Raw genomic sequence first — 23,010 nt, 5'->3', positions numbered from 1 at the left:
TTCAAAGTAAAAAAGACAAATTATGCTCACGGATGTTTCAGTGACAATATTACGATTTCTTTCTCCGGTTCTGAATGTGGCAACAGCGACATTTATATAAAATAACTTTTCAAATTTGAAATCTGATAGGAATCAATAAGATTGAAGAAAATATATGTATGTAATCATACCTACACATACGTATATTGTAAAGTGTACATACACTGTTGTTTAGGACCTTACTGACTTTCATTCTTTAAAATATGTTATTTTTGTCTTCAACAGAAGAACGCAAGTCATACAGGTTTTGGAACAATGTGAATAAGAGTAAACTATTTTCATTTTTGGGTGATCTCTCTAATGAATTTGTTCAAAGTCCATTCTATGGCCCTGTTTAAACAAGGTATCAAGATGCAATGACAAGAAGATGAGACAGACTTGCTGTTTTAATCTGTCTTTTTTGTCCACTTTCGACCACTTCTGTTTTGATTTATTTGAGGGGATGGTGTATGGGTGTATGAATAAATAAATGTTTGGACTTTTTCAGATTCATATTTAAACCAGGTGTAAAAAGGGCCTAAGGTAGTCCCTAGTACAAGGCATTTTAAAGCAAAACTTAAAAATATCAGCTCAATGCCATGAGGATATCTGACCATGTTTACTGTGAAATGCCATAAACATCGTCCATGGCGTTTGGCTGAGATAAAGTCTTTAAAAAGTAAAACTGGAAGTTAACACTACAAGTGTAGATAAACCTTTACTACTGAATTAACCGTGGTAAACACGTACCTGGTTTTCTCCCACGGGGTGGTGCCTTGGCCGCCTGCACCAGAATGAGGTCTGAAAAAAATTTCCTACGTGCGTCTTCTCCCGGCATTCTTAAACAAACCACCTCCCCATATGAGCGGCTGAAGATGCATTTTAGCTGTAAAAAAGAAAAGAAAAGAAAAAGAGGCTTTTTTTCAATTTTTGTAATTTATAAATGCATACAAAAATGTTTTTTTTTTTTTTTTTATTGAAAGGTTCACATATTTTCTAATGTATATACACGTGTGTATGTGTGTGTGTGTGTGTGTGTCGGTAATCCCTACGTTATGGGGACAAAATGTCAATATCCAAAGATGGCAATATCCGAAATACTTGTCCTTGTGGGGACATTTTTTGGTCCCCATGAGGAAAACATCTTTTAAATCACACAGAAGGAGTTTTTTTGAGAAAGTAAAAATGCAGAATGTTTCCTGTGATGGGTAGGTTTAAGGGCAGGGGCAGTGTAGGGGGATAGAAAACACGGTTTGTACAGTATGAAATCCATTACGCATATGGAAAGTCCCCATAAAACATGGAAACACTACATGTATATGTACACACTACGTGTGTGTGTGTGTGTGTGTGTGTGTGTGTGTGTGTGTGTGTGTGTGTGTGTGTGTGTGTGTGTGTGTGTGTGTGTGTGTGTGTGTGTGTGTGTAAAAACAAGTAAGTGAAACCAATATTGCTTGAGATAAACATCAAACCAGTGGCTCATGAATACAACATATATACAAACAGTGAGAACATCTGCCTGGAAAATCATAGAAGGCATCACACCCATACTGCTCTTCAAATGCTGCCAACCAGCAGGGATCATTTCTCTGGGACTCCACAAAAAAGCACCATACCTCCCCAAAAAGTGAGCCAGACTATACACAAACTCATTTAAAACTTGTGTTGAACCCTGTCGGTTTGATTTTCCCACGGCATTCTTTGTTCTGTTGCATAGCATCGTGTTTTTTTGTTTTTCTTTGTGTTTTTTACCCTCCCAAAAGCACAGTGCATGACGGGCTCTGACTCTCGAAAATATTTCTCCCGGTGTGAAGCATTGTTCTGCTCAGCTTGGAGTTGGAAAAGAAAGTTTGTTGATAAACATACAGTAGGGAGAAATCCAAAGCAAGGAGAAAATCATGTGATGCGTTAACAACATGTCTGTGAGGAGTCACGTGGACGCTCACTGAAAACTTGTTTATCTTCCGAAGTAAAATTAAGTGGCTTGAGTGTTCAAGTGTTCAAAAATTCAAGGCTATGCTTGAATAAGTAATTTGGCATAACATTTATTATTAAATACACATATTGAGATTAGGGCTTGAACAACATTTTGTGTGTGTGTGTGTGTGTGTGTGTGTGTGTGTGTGTGTGTGTGTGTGTGTGTGTGTGTGTGTGTGTGTGTGTGTGTGTGTGTGTTTTAAGGCTAGTGAACAATTAGATTAGGGTTACTACTTGATTCTTAAACAACCAATCATTTTCTCTGATTTTAGGGGTAGTTAGTGTGTTCAGCATTGCACAGAATGTAGCTTCAGGACCAACAGAACATGGTGATCCAGTAACAAGTCCAACTTGACAAAATCATGGCCACTGTCAGTTGGCCAATTAGAAGAGCAGGATAACAAAAGGCTTTAATGAAGAGTGATTTAACAAAACAAAATGAAAGGATGGAGAAGAAATGTGATGTACGCATCCTTCCCGACAGCAGAAGACTCTTGCATGAAGAGAAAACCTGAACATAATGATCAGTGTCTGGTGCACATGGTCGTGGGTGTCACCGAAGAGTGTTATAATGAGCAGTTTCATATTGCTATATTCAACTCTAATTTCACACGGTAAAGTGTGCTGTGCCAGTCTAATTACTGCAGTCTGGGAGCTGAATCAGCAGTTAAACTTCACTAAAAGTTCATGCAAGTTTCTCTAAAGGCTGCAGCAATCAGGACAAATGAATCCAGGTAAAGGCTAAAGACTTCTAAATATCTGAAAGCTCTCAGATCTAAGTGCAAAATAAGTTATTTTAAAATGTCCCCAGGGCTCCCCAAATATTACAACAAGGCGGCGGCACTAGGAGAGAATATCTCCATAATGAGGATGCGTGGAGCACTTTAAGTTCAATTTCCAATCATGAGCGGGTGTTGAAGATCCAAACAATCCCTCATCAACCTTCATTATTCTACTCTTGGCAGATTTGTTTGCACTCAGGTTGCTTTCAGGCTTCTTTGGTCCAAACTCTTGAGGCGAGATGAAGGGAAGCAGTACCCACAAAAGAGCCAGGTAGTGATTTTATGATTTGTCTCAGAGCTGATGGACGCCTTGGAGACTAATGCAGATTCTGAGAGCTGAGAGACTAAATAGGCCTTTCAACACGAAAGAGACATCCTGAGGAAATGTGGAAATCAAAAACACATTTCTTGTCTCTTCCTGTCTTTCTCCTATTATATTGAAGCATGTTTTCATCTCTACTTCACATGAACAATAAGTAGATAAGAAACTTTATAGCCTGGTAAAGAATAAAGTTGGACTGGTGTGATATCTGAATATAAAAGTCAACATGAAAGGACGTGTGATGTAATTTACTTTCATAATGTGACATTTTAAGGATGTTCGATGACAAAAAAAATAGGTAAAATGTCTCACCATATCAGTACATTTCTAATGTGCGTATCAAACCATTTGCTGTACATTTTGAAAGATCTCCTAAAAACAACACCCACTGACTGAAACAGACTGTGGTTTTGATAATCCTTTAAGATCATTACAAATCAAACTGTACAACATGGATTTAATAAACTTCGGTTCAACATGTATGATTGATTGTACGATGATTAAAACTATTAAATCATAGGCTACGATGCAAGTTAGTATAGAACAGTGTTTCCCAAACAGGGGGGGCTGTCTGACGTGAGCAGGGATGCCATGCAAAAGGTTCCCGGGACGCACTTGCACCGCGGTTTATCTCACATCTGATGACGCATCTTTAATATGGGTTGTAACTTGAAAATTATGCTTTATGTTTCTGTCAATGGATACACGTGCTGGCTCCTCAGTTATACACTAAAATAACAGCGATAATAAAAGAAAAACATGGGCAAAATGGTCTCTCTTTTTTTTTTAATCTTCCAATGCATGCAAGTGCTCCTGTATATTCGAATATGACCAGTCATTTTCTCCGTCATCACCCGCATGTAGAGCCAGAAGACGCGAATGAGAACTCGCACGCGCTTTGAGAAGATGTATCTGTGCACTCGTCCCAAAGGTCTCACAGCACGCAACTATCGAGTTCCCTTTCAAATCTTGCGCTTGAACAGACAAACTCACACAAAAAGTATGTCAACATGTCCATCTTGGCTTAAGTGAACTGTATACAGTCGAGAAAGACGACGCATATCCCAGCATTAGCTCTTAAAGGGGCAGTAGCCTTTACGGTCTGTTTAATGTAAAACAAAATATCACTCACTGCTCTTGATTAAATAGCTTTTGTAAGTTTAATAAGGATTTATTTATAATTTAAACAGTTTTTACATTTGATTACTTTATTCAATTTCTCTACCTAAAAACTAATGTTAGACCTACCTGAAAAACATTGTTTATTTTATTAGTATCTTTGCTCAATAGTATTTATTTGTTCTGCTGCTTGTATTTAAGTTATTTGTTTTCTTTATTTTTAATTTGACAGTAGTCCTTTTTTCCCTGAACATAGCAAATACCAAACTGTACTGAAACCGTGAACCTAAAACCGTGATACAAACTGAACCGTGAGCAATCTGTACCATTACACCCCTAGCGTAATGTATGCGAGGGGGTGCCACAAAATGTAGAAAATGTTCAAAGGGTGCCATGACTGAAAAAAGGTTGGGAAACACTGGTATAGAAGAATAAATCATCATCATCATCATCATCATCATCATCATGTGCTAGTAGTAAAGAAATAGAGCATGATGAATCGTATTTTGGCAGTTGTGGTTTTTATGGTCACTGAAAGAAAGAGGAAGCGGAATATGGATGTGGTCATGGCTAGGGAAAAGAGGCCAACTTGGCATGCAAATGGAGCTTGAGGTAAGTAGTTTTAAATTTTAGCGTCATGTCGCATTGATCAGGACGCCGTTTCATGTCATGTTTTTATTGGCTACTCAGTAGATTTAGGTCGTAGCAGCAAACACACTGTGAGAAGATCATGCTAAGATTCTGACATTGTCAGAATCCCAGGCTACCTTTGGTCAGACCACGACAATGCCCGTCTTTGAACTTCTCTCACTGTACGAGGTAGGATTACCATGACCATGACTGGTCATCTTTCATCTGGGACAGCCCAAAATCATACAATGTTTACCGGGTATTAAAGGGGAAGTTCACCCAATAATGGAAATGCTGTCATTATTTATGTACCCTCAAGTAATTCCAAAATCTGTGCCACTTACTTTCTTCTGTGAAACACAAAAGATGACATTTTGAAAAATTTCTCTTTTCATTAAAAATTGTCTGTACAATTGTCTGAACCCCAACTTTCTCCCAATTTCCATCTTTTGTGTTGTGAAAGCAAGAAATGAAGCCTTATAGGTTTGAAACAACATTTCACATGGGTAGACTTTTCCTGTGTCACAATATCCACACTTTTGGGAAATCAAATTACAAACAGTTACTTATTGACAATACATCTCTAAAAACAACCCTGAACTTCTTTCACTGTCACTTGGTTAAATATATCACATTTCAAGGATTTTAAGATATTTTAAATAGAAAATTAGACCGTAATATATTTATTAAAAAAATGCAATGAAAAACAAGTAAAAAATTAAATGGTTAGTTTACCCGTGCCATAAGTCGACCTGTGTATCGCTGACCGCCGGTAGTTAGTTATTTTGGTCTATAAAGTTTTAAATATGGATATTTTTCTTACACAACTGCATTGCTTTGCTTCAGAAGGGCTTTATTAACCCCACGGAGCCGTGTGGAGCAGTTATATGATGGATACATGCACTTTTATGGACTTCAAAGCAGAAACAGCCATTCACTGCCATTTATAAAGCTTGGAAGAGCCAAGACATTTTTAACATAATTGATTGTATTTGACTGAAAGAAGAATGTCCTATACACCTAGGATGACTGGAGGGTGATTAAATCATGGACTAATTTACATTTTTGGGGTGAACGATCCCTTTATATACTTAATGTCATGTGTTCATGTTAAGCTGGAATATTAGAAAGTAGTTCTACACAAAAAAACACTACTTTTAAATTCACTGTTATTAAAATATTAATATATATTACCTTTCTTTTCATATTAAATGTAGAGATTGTAGATTGTTGTGTTAATGATCAGTCCCCATATTGTCAAAGATTAATCCGTTAAAAGATACAATTACACAGACAGATAAAAAGACAGGCTGCTCAAAGCAGACCCTGAAGGTGTTACAGTGAACTAATAAGTGCACACTGAGGTGTAACCTTACACTGCTGGAGCCAACTGTTGGCATCCCTCCTATATGCACTGGCATGAGCCAAAACTCTTCCCACAGCCGAGCACAGGGGCACATACCTCCTTCCTGTGATCCATGCCACCTACCCCCACTGCAGATGCTGTTTACAGACGGAACTGGCATCTGTCTCTACATCTTTCTCTTTAAGAAATGAGGGAATGGACGAGTTGAGAGATTTGTAGTGGTTATTTTGTCGCATTTTCTTTTAATTTATCGGAGGCCTCACCCCTGATGTGCAGTGCCGCAGAGAGGACAGCTGTCTTGCTGAATGTGCCAGAAGCCGAGGGCCAGTGCAAACTGTTCTCGAGCTTCTACTTTGCATATTTGGGCTGCACTTAATGCAGATAAGCTTAAGGCTAATGGACCTTTTTTAATCTTGAACCAAAGTAGGTTCAATATATTCCCACTTAAGACCTACTTAAGGTGTATAGAACCAAAAATTGTTACCGCTATTTGAGGTTATTTTTTTACTTATTTATATATTACAGCCATGTTTGCTAATATAATCTGTCAATTTAGAACAATAAACAATATTATCAAATAAACCACTTAGTGAGAAGAAAAAAAAACATTCTTTTGGTTTGTCAAACTGACTAGCAAAACAACTAGGTTTAGTCCATTGAAAAGAAATTGTGTTCAAAACCTTGTTGTTTGCCTAACCTCAAGTCAATACACCTGCAATATGCTTATAATAATTTAGATTTACGAAATCAAACACATCCGTGCAAAAGCGTTGACGTAAAAAACATTAAACGCATGTTCCTCTACCATTATTTACTTAACACTTTAAAAGTCACTTTCCATACAGGAAAATGCATCATCATCTCATTCTAAAGCATGACTACAGAGTACTTCACATAACTACCCACTGACATTAGCGAAGGCCAAACATTTCCTGATTCTTTACAGGGCTCCTGTCTGAATTCCACACACAAATCTTCCATCTCCAAATCTCAGAGGCCCTAGATTCAAGTGTTCATGAGCGGGAGAGGCCGGGATGGTTTACTCTAAAGGAGAATCTGACTGTAGAGCTCTTGTGGTGTTAGTGTGAGGCTCCAGTATTGATCGCGGCTTTAGCACAGGACCCCCTGCCCGGATGAAGAGACGACTCTCACACCAAGGTAAGGGTGGTACGATTCAGAGCAAGGATTGTACGATTCCATTGAAGGGGCCTTGGGATAACTTTCAAAGCGTGAATAAGCTTTGTGGATTCAAACAGTCAATCCTCAGAATTTGCCCACTTCACCATTCAAAGTCACTTCAGATCTTCTGTGGTTGTCAAAACTTGGGGTTGACGTCAACATAAAACAACATCCGTAACACATTTTACTTCCATACTATGACATTTTTGATTGAAACAGGATGTACAAGGACAAGACTTGATTGAATCCATCAGGAAAGGACTGGATCATGAAAACTGAAAGAGAAAGATTGTGGAGGAATACTGTCCTCCTGAGACGTAGCTGGATACACTTTAAGGAGGCTTTGAGACCAGGATGTGCAAGAGAAGCCTGAATTGCTGTAGAGCTATTGGTTGACATTCAGTAAAAAGATGGAATGCATTCTTTCAAAGATAGAAGTAAGGATGCACAATATAAAATACCATTTAAATATCATATTTATTTGATAATTAATAATCATTATTATTTTTATGTACGGTAAGTAATAAATGGCCAGTATTAAAATTATAATACTTTGTCTAAATGCATTTAAATAAAAAGTTATTTTATTTTTATTTATTTTTTAACTATAATTTTAAATGTTACAAGTTAATTTTGACATCGCAATAATCTGCAAGAATGTACAACATGATCTGCTGAAGTTCAAACCGAGCATCGGAATTGGGAAGAAAGGTGATTTAAGTGACATTCCTGTCAGCTAAGAACAAAAAAACTGAAGCGAAAATTTGCACGGCTCACCAAAATTGGACGAAAAACGTCTTGATTTCTGCTAGGACATTCAAATGATGGGTTCAGAATTTGGCATTAGCAACATGAACACATGGATCCATCCTGCCCTATATCAACGGTTCAGGCTAGTGGTGATGTAATGGTGTGTAAGATATTTAAAAAAAACAATAATAAAAACAACAACTTTGTGCCTCAAAAACCACTCCCTTCCTGGTAAAAATTAAATAAAAAATATATAATTACTTGCTTTTCAAAAGTCAACTAATTTGCAACAGCTGAATGTAATATTTTTGAAAAACCAACCATATCAGTCTCTGAGTAACATCTTTTTTAAGCCACAAAATAAACTTCTGTAAATTACGTATTCCGTAAAATATGTATAAAGAATTACACAAGAAGTCTCCAGCAAGTTTTATATTTTTCCTTTAAAAACTTTTCAGCTGTAATATTAGACCTAAAAAAATAGACATAACACACTCATGGGCAATTAATCACTTATTATTCTTTTTAATAAGTATTAAAAAAATAAATAATTATTATCTTATGATCCATCTGTTTTCAAATCCACATCATTTAAATATCACAACAACAATATCGGTCAAAACAAAAATACCATGCACAATACACGGCAGTATTTACGAGAAGCAGAGGTCCAGCGAGTACAGTACATTACTGTGGAAACGCACACCATCAGATGTTTTGAATAAGATTTTCATGAAGAGGGAGAGAATGGCGGATTGAGCAGCGATGATGCACGTAATACATGCAAGTATAAATTTGTTTTTCACTAGCTGAAATTGAAGCGGAATGATCAGTAAACTGAGTGAAATACAATGCATGCTAAAGAGAATAAATGCCAATTCAACTGACAAACTTTGACAGGTTAGTGAACGTCATTCAAAGTGTGTTGTTTTTGACGGACATTTTTATGCACAAACTACACATTCTGACAGTCCTGATTTGAATATTTTCAATAATTTTCAATTTTTTTGTTGTTTTTTCATAATTTTTGTTAAATTAGTGATCTTTGATTCTCTGTAGTCATCCAATTTGACTCTCATATGCTGATATAACACTGATTATATTATAAACAGGTGACAGGTGATTTTTAGAAAATGTAGTTTAATCCTTATCTTCTCAGTTGTTTTCAGTAAGTTTGATATAATATTGTTTAATTTTCGAATAATAAATAAAATATTTTTTGCACAATTACAGAATTTTTACATGTTTTGTAACATACAGAATATATTTATCTATATATTTATCTCTGGACATTTTTTGATTCTATTGTAAAATTATTATTTTTTTAAATTCTGTAGAGCTGTTTTGAAACAATATGTATTGTAAAAAGCAGTATGCAAATATCTGTAAACAGACTGCAGATTCTGAACCAACCCATTGTCATAGAGGCAGAATTTCAAAGCGAAGACACCACAGGGGTCGTCAAATGGTCCTTCAACACTGAAAGTTGAGTCAAATTTCCAAAGCAAATGAGGAAATACAAAAAAGTGTGACAAAACCCAGCACTACAGAGAGGGTGAAATAAGCAACCCATCCGCGTCTACTATCAATTAAACATGTGTCTTTCCTCAGAGGAACGAGCCTGGCTTTAATGAACACACCTTGCAGGGAGAGAGTGAGTGAGAGACGGGCCTGTCAATAATATTAAGTCTTTTGTTCTAAACACTCTCGTGCCCTCCTGGTGGGCATCAGTCTCTTCAGCAGGGGCTATGATCAAGGGCTTCGCCACCAGCCAATCATCAGTCGCCCAGCAACGCACCGTGGGATGCATGGGGTGCACAGCATGAGCTGCTGGAGGCGCTTGATGCTGAATTGTGAGGTAAAACTGCAGTGCTGCCAGAGTTACTCTCCGTCAACATAATTAAGGGAGAACATTTTTTTTTTTTTTGTTATGTGACTTCAGACTGCATTACTTATCTCTGCCTTCCACTCTCTCGCTCCTTCTTTCATTTTAAAGACTTCTCTCACATGCTCTTCCTGCCATGTCTTTGAGAATTGATTTTAATGCCCCTGGTGCGCTTAGAAAAGGACTAGAAAAGAATTGAAAGGGAATGACGGGTACAGGTCAGACCTTGAAGAAAAGGAGTACATCCAGACAAAAAGTGGAAAAGAAAAAAAGGTTGGCCTGTGGCCTAGTAAATGGACAGATGGTGCACCAATCTAAATACATACACACACACATTTTAAAATTTTAAATTATATTTTAAACATCCTTTAATTTTAAAATTAATTTTAGAAATTTTAAACATCCCTCTAATTCTAGTTTATTTTATTTATTTGAATACCAGATTTTAGGATTAGGAGAGACAGAGAACAGATTGCTCACCTCGTCAGGGAGCTGCTGGTAGACGGCCTCTGCTGTGGCGAGGATGAGGAGTGGCGTAAATGAGGGCACATCCTGCAGCAGTGTGAGGAAACTGCTCTTGACCGTCTCACTGATAGCTTCCCACCAGTCACTGATGTGAGGCATGTAGATGATGCTTGGTACACAACGCCGAGCCTCACGGAACACCTACAAACGCACACACAGAAACTCCAATTTCAAATAATTATACTGCAGGGCTTAACAATAATTTCAGATTTGTATTTCTTGTATGTCATGCATGCAATTTTTAATATATTAAATTAAATTGTTAATACTACTACAATCCCACACACAGGATGTGTGAAAAAATTCAAGTGATATCTCTGCTTGCCTGAGCGCAGGACTCCTCTGGGGTTTTGGCACTGACGGAGTATAGCGTGGGTAGGTCGAGACGGTGCACAGTGAACTTCTCCAGGTGGTGCAGCACAGCAGGGGCCAGGTGTGTGCTCTGTCCCGCGCCCTGGGGCCCCGTCAGCAGCAGCCGTGGCCGGTAAGAGGTGGGCTGCTGGTAGGCAGAACTGAAACAAACAAAAAAAGAAGGTCATTCTTAATCCATCCATCTGTACTTCTATCTATCCATCTGTCTATCTATCTATCTATCTATCTATCTATCTATCTATCTATCGAAACACAACCTTAGATTCTGAATTTAGGAGTTGCTGACAAGTGGAATCAAGCTATGATGACTAACTAAAACTCCAATTATGAAATGAAGAGAAATAAAGGTCATTAATAAAGTTGGCAGCTCTTTAGGGACAAGAAATGTTCATGTATTTGACATCTATACTGTATATTAATATATTAAGATGAACCACTTGCCAACATCTCATTTAAGTGTGAGGAACTGCAAGTATTGATGATCACAAGCTAATGTCATAAAACACAACCACTGAACCATGAAGAGCAAATCAATGCAAACGAGATTGAAGTGGGTCTGCTGACTGTCAGTTCTGCAGCATTCCAACAGATGGCAGCAAAACACAGCGCTTGAGTAACAAATAAAGCTCTCAGGCTTAGGGACTTTTAAATGTAACAAATTTTAAGTGTTGTTTATTTTCTATTGACATATCAGCATTAGAGGATATATTCAGGGTAAAAATAAAATAAAAATACAATTAAACTTCTTACATTACAATAAAAACTACAATATCTACTTTTCTAAATGTAAAAAGATACCAGCTATATGGATGCTAGTCATTCTTCATGACAATATTGTTAATTCTCCTGTTAACACAAGCATAATAAATGAAGGGTACATTAAAAAGGTGCTGAGAATGACAAAATGAATTCATGTGTCTCACGTGGTAAAGTGGAGAAAGGGTTTAGGGGTCGTGCAGGAAGCTGCTTTCTTCGGTGATCCTGGCTGAGTTTCATAAATGGAAGGACCACCAAGACATTCCTCGTCCTCGCTATACGAGTCCTCCACCAACAGATGATTGTCCGTGTCTGAAATCACAAAACAAGAAGCTTTACATACTGCCATTTCTATCACAGTGCTTTACAATGAGGCCAGTTTAACTAATAGAGAAAACTGAAAACAGAATATTCAGTAAGAAATGGTGCTTTGATTTCATGCATTAATAATGGGGAAAGTTACTCTGTAACACAAAATAAAATTATAATAAAATAAAATATTTAAATAATCACCTTCCCTCAGTATCACATTGGTTAAAAACAAAACATTCTCAACCACATGAAATGTAAATATCACTTAACCAAACCTCTTTCTAGAGACCTTGGCATTGTTGTTAATTATCAGTATATGATTTATATTATATAGTAATAGAATCATAATTAATAACAAATAATCTTTAGTTTATTTGTTTAAGGCATAATAAGGTTCCTCACCTTAGTTTCAGAGAAACTAGTTTATCTTTCCATAAGATAACTCTTCCATAGCCAAATTCAATTTGTTTACATGTATTGTATGTATCTTGTGCACATTATTCCTTTATCATTTACTGTATTAATTTAGTAGTTGTCTTAGTTATTCTTGTTTATCTTTTGTTAATAAAATGTGTTCATTACAATTGCATCTTCCTTTTAATGATAATACAGAAGAGGCTCTACAAGTTAGAAATCTCACCAATCTTTCAGATAAATCAGCTGAGTAACTTTCCTCACTTTACATTCATTCTAAATGATTGAACAGCCTCTTGTTTGAAGTGTTCTCATACAGCCAAGGTAAAAGGCCTTGACTAGTGTCCGAGGGGGAATGTGGTCATCTGATGTACTCATAACCACACCTTAAGTGATGGGTGATCCAAAAATCACAACATCAGCGGTGAGTACCCTACTTAGTTCTCCTGGATAGACAAAAGTAAAATCACTAGTCCGAACAGCTACTGTCCAGACATAGTTGCTCCACAACGGATCAAGTAAAAACCAAATTTCCCAAACTCAAATGTTGGGGGCGCGGCTAAATTCAGCTGGCATCCAGGCTACTTTATTTTATTTCTTGCTTTCAAATAAAAATATCACTAATCACGTATTGTCATATAAACAAGTATGTGAAAATATATATATATTGTCTCACCACATGCTTGCTACTACTGTGGGTTATAGAAATGCATCCTTCCCCCACTCCATCCCATGTCCAAATCTGAAAGCCACTCAAAAAAATCTGAGGACTTCTAGAAGATTTCCTGCTTTTCACAATCATACATCTACCCAGCATTATGCAGCTCTGTATTTACTGTGATTTAATATTTTTAACAAGAGTCAATGGCTGAGGGTCACCAAGAATGACCTAGGACAGATAAACTAGGACAGAAATCATTCAGACCTTCCTCTATCTGGCATTGCCAGCATTCAGGATTATCCTTAAAGCACGCTCTAAACAGCCTTCTGGATGGCTGGTAGAATCTAAGTACAAGACATGCTTTTAAATCTCTAGATATAACTGTGTAATTACCAGAGATCCTCTCCTATTATTCATCTTCAAAATTGAATCCCAGATCTTTTTCCCAAATTATATTAACCACAGAACTAATATTTTGACCCATTTGACTAACAAGAAATTAATAATATTTAGATGGCTCATGGCAGTTCCCATGTTATCCCGAATCTCCTTGAATGTGTTTTTACCCCCGCGAGCATGTGAGGGGAGGCAAAGATACTTGTAAGCATATGTCTCATCTGTAGATATCTTTGGAACTGATCATTAGACAAGCTGAACTTTTGAGGTCTCTCAAAAGATATCAATTCATCGTCCTCGTAAAAATCTTCCAGAATTTTTTTTTTGTTATCTATCCATTCCTTCCATAACACAATTTTTGGATAGGCCCAGATAGCAGAGAAAGGGCTTAAAAAAGGGTCAACCCTCAAAATACGTGAGGTCTTGTCCCAAAGTGTTTGGAGATGGTAATAATTTGGGTGATTACACATTGGTAGAGGTAGTTTTATAATCAATAAAAACTCAAATGGCATAAGCGGACAAACAGATAATTCCATGGCTAGCGTTCTGGAGGTAACATCCCCAGGTACCTCAAACTAGACGCATAATGATAGAGTGATAGCTTGTGGAGACCTAGTCTTCCCCTCTACATTTGTGACCTGTGCTGGCAAAATGAGTCACAATGAGCACATTTTCAGAAAGGAGTTATTGTTCATTTCACATTCTCAATTTTAAAAAACCCTACAAAATGATATATGATTTGTCGGTAACTGAGCTACACCCGTTTGAAGTGAATAGAGTCAGCAAAGTCAATTTTGAGAAGATTCAAGTTAAAGTTTTCTGAAGGTTCCAAAAAAAAAAAATCACCTATCAACCATACTTAAAATCCCTGGTAATAATATCACATTTTACACACCAAGTCAAACCCAAATATCTATTATAGGAGATTTTATATTTTGGATATTATATTTTATATATATATATATACATATATAAATTTAAAGTATGAGACAATAAAAAAAATGTATCTTCCTTCCCAAATCAAAAATAGAGTGGGTAAAAATATTAATATTATTTATCAAGTTAAAAAAACAATTCATTTGATTGTTTATTTAACTCACAATCTTCTCTAACATTTATCAATCAATTTATCAATAATCTCTAACATTTCATCAACTTTCTCTTTAAACAAGCAGTTTAACAGTATTCTTACAGCAGAGGAAAAACTCAAGACTAAAATGGAGGGATTAGCGTCATACGACTACAAAGAGAGCAGTCATTAAAAATACTAAGTAAATTCTATTCCCAGCAGAAATATGAGGTTGTAATTATAAAGCTCTGTATGTAAGGTACAAAAAAATGATTTGAATGGATGATAAAATACCTAAATGAGAAAAGAAGGGCAAAAAAAGCAATTTTTGTATCTGTGATGTATTACAGAAATAACTTGGCGTACCGTGTGTGTGTTCCCTGTGCAGGAGTTCTGCGTGGGGGAAGACTCGCATCAGGCAGGCAAGCATTTGAGCCAGCGTGGGCTCCAGTAGGGGCTTCAACACACAGGAAAGGGCCTGGCCGGGCGGAGCCATGGCCCTTTGGCCTGCAGGTACTATGGAGCGCAGGGCACGGCCAAAGTCCTGCGCCCCCAAAACGATGGAGCCCACGTCCAGCTTATAACGCTGGCTGCTGGCGTAGATCTGAGGATAGCGCCGCCGCAGAGCCGCTAGCGCAGCCTCTGTGCAAAGTGCTTTGATGTCGGCCCCACAGTAACCTGAAACACAGGGTAAAATGGTAAATAGTTAGCCTTAAGTAAGTACAAGCTAATAAATAGTTCAAAATTTGTCATTTTATATTTGGAAAAAGTCCAAAAAATTAAATAATTACATTTTATTTTATGCCTCTTTCCCTTTGTAATACATGTTTAAAAATTATATTTAGGGAAATATTTCCTTATTTTATTTTAAACACACACACCGACACAACTAAATGACACAAAATATATTTTACGAAAATTTGGGAAAATGCAAAATGATTTGAAGACACAACCTAAAATACAGGAGAAGATACTTAAAGACACTTTTATTTACTTTTGAAAGGAAAGTGCATCAGTGAGTCAAACTTCCTACATTAAATAATAAAACACCTGATGAACAAACACTGACACCCAAGACAGGTGTGTAAGACATAGTAAATGTTCTTATTATGGCATTGCCATCTGTTTCATCTTCATAGCATCAGACAACAAAACACTTTATGAGCCAGAGAAATCAAATAGTAATAGCTCACATGACTTTAAATGTAGATTACACATCAAAAATGTTCTTGACTGTCTGTGTTTTTTTGTTGTTGTAAGTAACACTTTAAACTTTCCACCTAGTTTGGGATGAACACTAGAGCTGAAGATAGAAAAGCATCACTTTTGCATTCATCTTACCGACACATTTCTCGGCTAGCTCATCTATAAAGGGTTCGGCTAGCTTGGGGCTCCAGTCCCTGGTGTGGATTTCTAGAATGTGCTTTCGGGCCTGTCGGTGAGCATAAACATGAACACAGAGTTTTCAGATAAAACAAACCACAGCAAAACTGTTTTGATCATAAACGCTTAACAAAGGGGCTGGAGAAAACATAAGAGCTAACGTTTGATTAGCCAGCACCCTGCTGTGAAGACAAACAATATACTCATCCAGAAATTAGAGCAGCACGGAGCTGACCTGATATTACAACTTCAGCTACAAAGCTCAGGCATAGTTGATACAGTCATGAAATTTGACAGGGTATATAACTATGTTTGACAATTATAGAAGAAGTTGTGGTGTTTTCTAGTTTTATGTATGGTATTTAACGTAATCTGATCTGTTCCCAGTTTATTTATTGTCCCCACTCTACTCTTTCTTTGACAAAAAAAACAGGCCTGATTAAAAAAAACTAAATAAAATAAGTTATAAAATAAATATGTGCACATTTATATACTGTATATATAAAAACAAAAATATAGATAGCTTTTTCCCCAATTGAATACATTTATTACAAATAATATTTAAATAACTCTGAATAATAAACCGATTAAATAATAAACCAAAAATATATATATATATATATATATATATATATATATATATATATATATATATATATATAATATAAGTCTGAGTGAGACCATTAGTCAAAATATATTTTGCATGTTTACAATCTACTGTATTTTTTCATTATATGCTTTAAATGAGATTGTGTTTATTTTTATTGTTTTAATAAAATTCTAAATGGCAGATTTTCAATGTAGTTCAGACTTTTGGACACTACTGTACAAAATATTAATAATAATATAATATTTACTATAATAAAAATACTCTTATACTCTGTTGATCATCATTTTGTCTTTGAATCTTTTCTGTTTTATTGATGGTGTTTAGAGTACACTGATTCAGTACGCTCTGACTGCTGGGCAAAGGGGAAAATATATGTTATAAATGTTAAACTATATTTCTCTCAATGGCCTGAATGTAGTTAGTGTCTACATAGCTTAGAGTGCTAAATACTTAACTGTGAAACTACGAGTAACTTCTGTTTAAAGGCGTCAACACCAGTCATGAGATGTTTTGAACTAAAGCAGGAATGCCCAGAGAGCAGCACGCTAAACTGAGCTCATCAAAATTAATTGGCATTCCATTTGTCAAGTTGTCAACGAGCTTGACGAACAGAATATGTGAAATAAAAGATGCATTTAAACGGCCAAACCGGCAGCAAAAGACTAGCAACTGAGCTGTCAGACAATTTCAAGTGTTTTCAGTGAGGGACACCAAGGACTCTCAGGGACTAGGGTTGGGTAACGTCTGACTATGTCTTGTTAACTATGTCATGAACTATTTGATATTCCGATTTCCAAATATGTGCTATTGAATGTGTTTTGTCATTTAAAACCCTTTATAATAATCATGTTAGTTGATTTTTAATGCGTGATGGGCGCCACCATGTTACTTTGTGCCGCAATTCAGAGAATTGGATCTGTCGAATTTACATCCCATATATTCATCCACATCACACTAAATACATGAAAGCAAGTCATCGGTAAACTGGAAGAAGAATAGAGTAAACTATATAGTTAACTATATAATGTGTATCTGAGATAAATAAGACACGTAGTTAAATTATATCTAAAATGATTGTTATTGGAGCTTCCATAGACATCAGTGTATTTAACAAACTATACATGTATTTTTGCTAGTACTAATGTTCATTTAAATGTCTGAAACCTAAAAAACAACAATAACAACAACATCATCATGTGGCTGAAAACACTGAATAGTTGTGATATGTGACAAGCGCTGAGTACAACTGTCTCTGGCTCAGCGCCAACCAAGGCTCGAAAGCACATTTAAATTCAAGTGGCACCGAAATCTGGATTCAGTCCGGTTACATAGTTTCGGTACCCAACCCTATCTGGGACACAGAATGCCAGTTGGCTGTGGGCAACAGACACAAAACTCAGCAAAGTTAAAATAAAATAAATATTTTAAAAAAGTATTCGTGCACCTTTTTATCTGGCAGGTTGAACAAAAACTCCCGGTCAAAGCGTCCGGGCCTCCTGAGTGCGGGGTCGATAGAGTCGAGTCTGTTTGTAGCACCGATGACCACTATCTCCCCCCGGCTGTCCAAACCATCCATCAACGCCAGTAATGTGGACACTATGGAGCTAAAAAATTAAAACAGAAAACAAAATGACTAGCTAAGCTTGTTGCGGGTAAAATGAAAAGTTGTTGATGTGTAAATATGGGTAGTACATCAAACTCATTTCAAAAGAGCAAGAAATGTCTTGTTTTCCATGATACGCTCCTTGTAATACCAAAACCCTCTGTGTGGAAGTCATACTGAACTATCTGAGTTCTTCAGGAGGATTTCGAATCCTGATGATGAAACCTTCTGCAATAGCTGCCACATTAATTCGAATGCATTACCTGTGAATTTGATCCTGTCTGCTGGAGCGAACAGGAGCGAGGCCATCAATTTCATCGAAAAAGATGATGGAGGGTCTCATGAGGTATGCCTGCCAAGAGGACAGGAAGTGTTACATGTGTGGCTGGACAAATCACACACCAAACACTTCAAAATAGCTATGTTAAGAACAGAGCCTGAAACTGGTTTTAAATGTGATTGAGACAAGACAACTTGTGATAAACTACAATACAAATCAATGAAATTGAATTTCAATTTTTGAATTTCAAATTTCAAAAACCATTTTGATTGTTTCAAAATTTAAAATACATAATTAACATGAATTGTCACTAGTGATGTTAAATACTATAATACAGGTTTTTTTTATATATATAATATAATATTTATTATGTTGTTATTATTAATATTATCATGTAAATTACAAATAAGATTTAAAACCGCAATGTCACACATCCCAGTTTTCATAATCAAAGCGCAATCAATCATTAACAGTGTACACATTGAGTTGATAAAAGCTTACCTTAAATGCGTAATATGAATAAATAGTGTTCATAAAGAGACAGTATTCTCTCTTGAAACAAGTGGATGTTTGGGCCCGGAAATTATATTTCTTATATTACAACCTAACATCCAATTCAGTGGATTTGAGCAATAGTAATTATTTTAGGTAAGACAAGCAACCAGGAATGCGCAATATATAAAATATCTATATAAAATTAATCAACAAATATCACCTCACAGACAACATAAACTAGCTCAAGGTCATTCTGGGATCAGGGTTGTGAGGTTGTCTAATAGATCACCTGGTCAAAAAGTAGACGGAGCTGTCGCTCAGACTCTCCCACCCATTTGCTGAGGCAGTCGGCGCCCTTGCGCATAAAAAAAGACACCTTCCTGTCACCCTGACTGCATTCATTAGCCAAAGCCCGCGCCACCAGCGTCTTCCCAGTTCCCGGAGGCCCATAGAATAGACATCCTCTGAAAGCAGGGGGGGGAATTATTGCAAACATATTAGTGGCACCCTCTTCCATCTGATGCATATTACACACAAAACTGAAAAGTACTTGTGAAAAAATCATATAAGCAAAAAGCCACACCTTGGAGGCTGGATCTTAAACTTCTCAAACACTTCTGGATATAGTAGAGGAAAGACGACCATTTCTTTCAAAGACTGGATGTGATGAGTGAGACCTCCAACACTGTCAAACTTCACCTGCATTGAAAGAGATAAGAACATATGCTAGCCCACAAAACATCTTTTTCTCATTGGAAATCGATGAAGCATCAAGGATTTGATGATAAAATGAATGTAAATGAGTATAAAACCCCAAGACTTACAGAAGTGTCCAGATTCATGGGATCCACGTCAGCTAAACTGGCACCCACTTTCACTCTGTCTCGAAGAACACCGCTGGCCAAATCCTCTGCCCGCAGGTTCATGGGTAGACACCTGTCACACAACATAGACAAATAAATTAACATCAAACCTCGGTAAAAGTTCACACAATTCAGCCTTGTAATATGCCACAAATTGAGTGAATAAACATTTAGTTTGGTAATGTCACCTGTTACGAGCTCGGCTCATGCTTTTGCTTTTTCGCCTCTCAAAACGCTCTTCATCTGATGATGATGTTGATTCACTGCTGTGAATGGCATGTTTCTTTACTCTGGTGATCAAGACAAAAAAACATATTAATAACCCTCTAAAAATCATAAAACAGACAACAGGAAGAAGTGAGACATAAGAACAGAAACATCTGGACTGCTGCAAATAACCATAATTCACCTAATATGGCTTCTTCTAGCAGGTGATCGGTGTGTGTCGAACAGAGAGCCCTTGCTTTGCTTTCTGTTCACTGGCTCTGAGAAAACACAAATAAAAACACATTAAAGGCAAAAATCATAATTTAAATTATTGCACAAGCTACATGACTTAAGTTTGAGAGAGAGAGAGAGAGAGAGAGAGAGAGAGAGAGAGAGAGAGAGAGAGAGAGATAAAGAGGTAGAGCGTGAGCATAGAGTTTCGTTGCTCATGTGAATGTGTCCGAAGCGAGTACCTATTGGGGGAGCTTCATATCTCTGCACAGTTTTACGCTGCCTGAGGTTATAAGGTCTGTCGTTCTCCTCTCCAACCTCTTCTGCCTCGTCTCCTTCATCGTCTTCATCATCATCAGCCTCCACGTCTTCATCCTCCTCTCCCTCCTCATGAGACTCTTAAAAATGAGAAAGAGGACTGTTTCAACACATCCGCCAAACAGAAAAACGTATTGCCTGATTTTTTTTTTTAAATCAGTATCTTAACCTACACCAGACACTACTCGCATGGAGTGACGTCATAATTAAAAAATAATAAGAAAGCGGTTCATAAAGACAGTACTGTTTTAACAGGTTTTTAAAGCAGTAGTCTTTTTGCTTGGAGCTACTTTTTTCTATATAATAACATACCACAGTATAGTGTTGTCAATAGTACCGACTTGAATACCAAGTCGTAACTGAAATTTTAAAAATGAGCGGAAATGTAAACACCTCTGATTGGCCATCATGTTCACACGCTCATTGGATAAGTCTGTGATTGGCTACAATGTGCAACACACAGGAACGTTTGAAAGCAAGTGTCTAAAAGTGTTAAGAAAGTGGGAGAGGAAGCATTTGGAAGCACAAGCAGGTAGGCGCTGAGAGATGCCCGTTTTCAACCGCTCTCAAGTGCATCTGTGTAAGTGCTCAGTGAAAAGCATCATTGGTGTATATTTAGCAGATGTTTTTGAAGTGCTGACCATTGTAGCCAATCACAGACATATTTGATGAGCACATTAGCACAATGGGGAATCAGAGGTGGCTTGGTACCGAAGTTGGTACTTTTGACAACACTACCACAGTATAAATGTTATATCTTGTCTACCATTATTGTGAAAAAAACATGGTCCATTATTCACCACATAAGTCCACACATACCTTCAGTTCCTTCCTCCTCTTCGGGGTCCTTTGATTTGCTAATGACTTTGTGATGTGCCTGCATTCCATACGTGTTCCTCCGCAAAGACTTCCTCCTCTTCACACGGGAGTACATGTCCATGTTTTCCTGAAGCAAACAATTAAATGAACATATAAATGAGAAACGTGGTGAGGAATCAATGGAGCAATGAAGTTTGTAGTATGTGAGTTTTGACTCATCAGTGGGTTCACAGCCCACACTGAAGAGAGAGGCCAATTCTTCAGAGTAACGTATGATTTTAATAACCACAATGTGGGCAAGCGTTTGCTTAATGAGATGGAAAATAAGGCGGCCCAATTGTTCTGCTGTTTAATCAGTGTTAAAGGATAGAAGGAGTCACCAGTTCAGTGTCAGTCCACATGCGGAGGCGCTCCACTTCCCGATTCTGCCGTATGCTGCTGATGTTGTCCATCTCTTGAAGAACCGCTTCCGCCGTACTAACAGACACAAGATTCACATGCATTTAATCATCTTTAGTCTAATAAAACAATAGTTCTCATACTGATACACACACATTCAGATATTAAAAAATGCTAAAAATCAGTAGTGAGCTCTTGAAAAGGTTTACTAAGCTTCAGTATGGAGTAATGATACAGAACGAGTAAAGCAGCTCAGCCCATTCATGTGCAACACCAGCAGGTCTCCTCTCTCCAATATACTTCCACCATCTGTCTTTGACTAGCAGCAACATGTTAGCTCACACTAAAATCCTGGCTAGGACACAGCCTAGTAAATCAATTGGTTAAAATTGCATTTTAATGTTAACTTGTCGCATCTGTACACTGCAGCAGCAAAACTCTGCTCGGTACTACTATTTTAAAGGCCCCTGCTTTGGGGCGTGTCTGTAGCAAGTGTTTTTTTCAGGACACAGCCAATATAATCATCACACACACACACACACACACACACACACACACACACACACACACACACACACACACATTTACATTTGGAAAGATGGAAGCTTTGTTTCAAAATGCCCAAAACAAAAATACAGGCTCAACATTTGTAAACCCAGCCTATTCTATTCACTATTAAATCCAATGAAAATGTTTTGAACAAATATATAATAACAGCAACGCATTCAATATATAAGCAATATCACTCATACAGTAATTCCTGCAGAAACTCTTTGAAAATACACATGATAAACATCACAATGAATTTCTGCCGCTTGACGTTTTTCACTTTGCATTTGCATAAAGTTGAGCATTTATAAACCTTTTTGATGCTCTCAACATTTTCTTGCTTGGCTCACAGGAGACAGGACTTAAATGAAAATGCCACTCTGCCAATGTAAATATGCCATATGTGCTGAACACCAAACCACAAATGTGTGTTCAATCACAAATCTTTCCCCGAAAAATACATGACAGCAGATTTATTTACAGTATAAAAGAGATCGGGATGAGATGTTTAACACAAGTATTGTCATTGCAGTCTTTGTATCAGTATGGTGAAATTTACCACAGAAGCTCAAACAAGTATAAAATATTACCAAAGGCAAAGCATTTCATTTGTAAGGATTTTAACAAAGACTTACAAGTTTAATGAAGCAAAGTATACATAATTTCAAGTACAGCCGGAAGGGGGTTAAGTACCCCTGGGATATGTGTAGCCTTGGCTGG

The 23,010-nt window shown here is 37.0% G+C and overlaps 1 protein-coding gene across 2 annotated transcripts in view; it reads right to left on the bottom strand.

The window, feature by feature from the left end:
• Positions 1-23,010, bottom strand: part of atad2b (ATPase family AAA domain containing 2B) — a 103,747-nt gene that overhangs the window by 75,958 nt on the left and 4,779 nt on the right. For both annotated transcript variants that reach the window (XM_067418058.1, XM_067418059.1), the window contains exons 5-20: positions 21,723-21,819; positions 21,343-21,469; positions 20,448-20,603; positions 20,177-20,252; positions 19,956-20,057; positions 19,729-19,840; positions 19,488-19,603; positions 19,194-19,368; positions 18,393-18,481; positions 17,971-18,130; positions 15,875-15,965; positions 14,900-15,211; positions 11,849-11,993; positions 10,879-11,065; positions 10,509-10,694; positions 769-904 (exon numbers count right to left, since the gene is read on the bottom strand). In XM_067418058.1, coding sequence (XP_067274159.1) covers positions 769-904; positions 10,509-10,694; positions 10,879-11,065; positions 11,849-11,993; positions 14,900-15,211; positions 15,875-15,965; positions 17,971-18,130; positions 18,393-18,481; positions 19,194-19,368; positions 19,488-19,603; positions 19,729-19,840; positions 19,956-20,057; positions 20,177-20,252; positions 20,448-20,603; positions 21,343-21,469; positions 21,723-21,819 — 2,267 coding nt within the window. The remainder of the gene's footprint in view (positions 1-768; positions 905-10,508; positions 10,695-10,878; positions 11,066-11,848; positions 11,994-14,899; positions 15,212-15,874; positions 15,966-17,970; positions 18,131-18,392; positions 18,482-19,193; positions 19,369-19,487; positions 19,604-19,728; positions 19,841-19,955; positions 20,058-20,176; positions 20,253-20,447; positions 20,604-21,342; positions 21,470-21,722; positions 21,820-23,010) is intronic.

This window comes from Pseudorasbora parva, chromosome 15, assembly GCF_024679245.1.
Source record: "Pseudorasbora parva isolate DD20220531a chromosome 15, ASM2467924v1, whole genome shotgun sequence".
Lineage (NCBI taxonomy): Eukaryota > Metazoa > Chordata > Actinopteri > Cypriniformes > Gobionidae > Pseudorasbora > Pseudorasbora parva.
The sequence above is the reverse complement of the archived record's forward strand: the minus strand, read 5'-3'. Positions and strand labels throughout refer to the sequence as shown.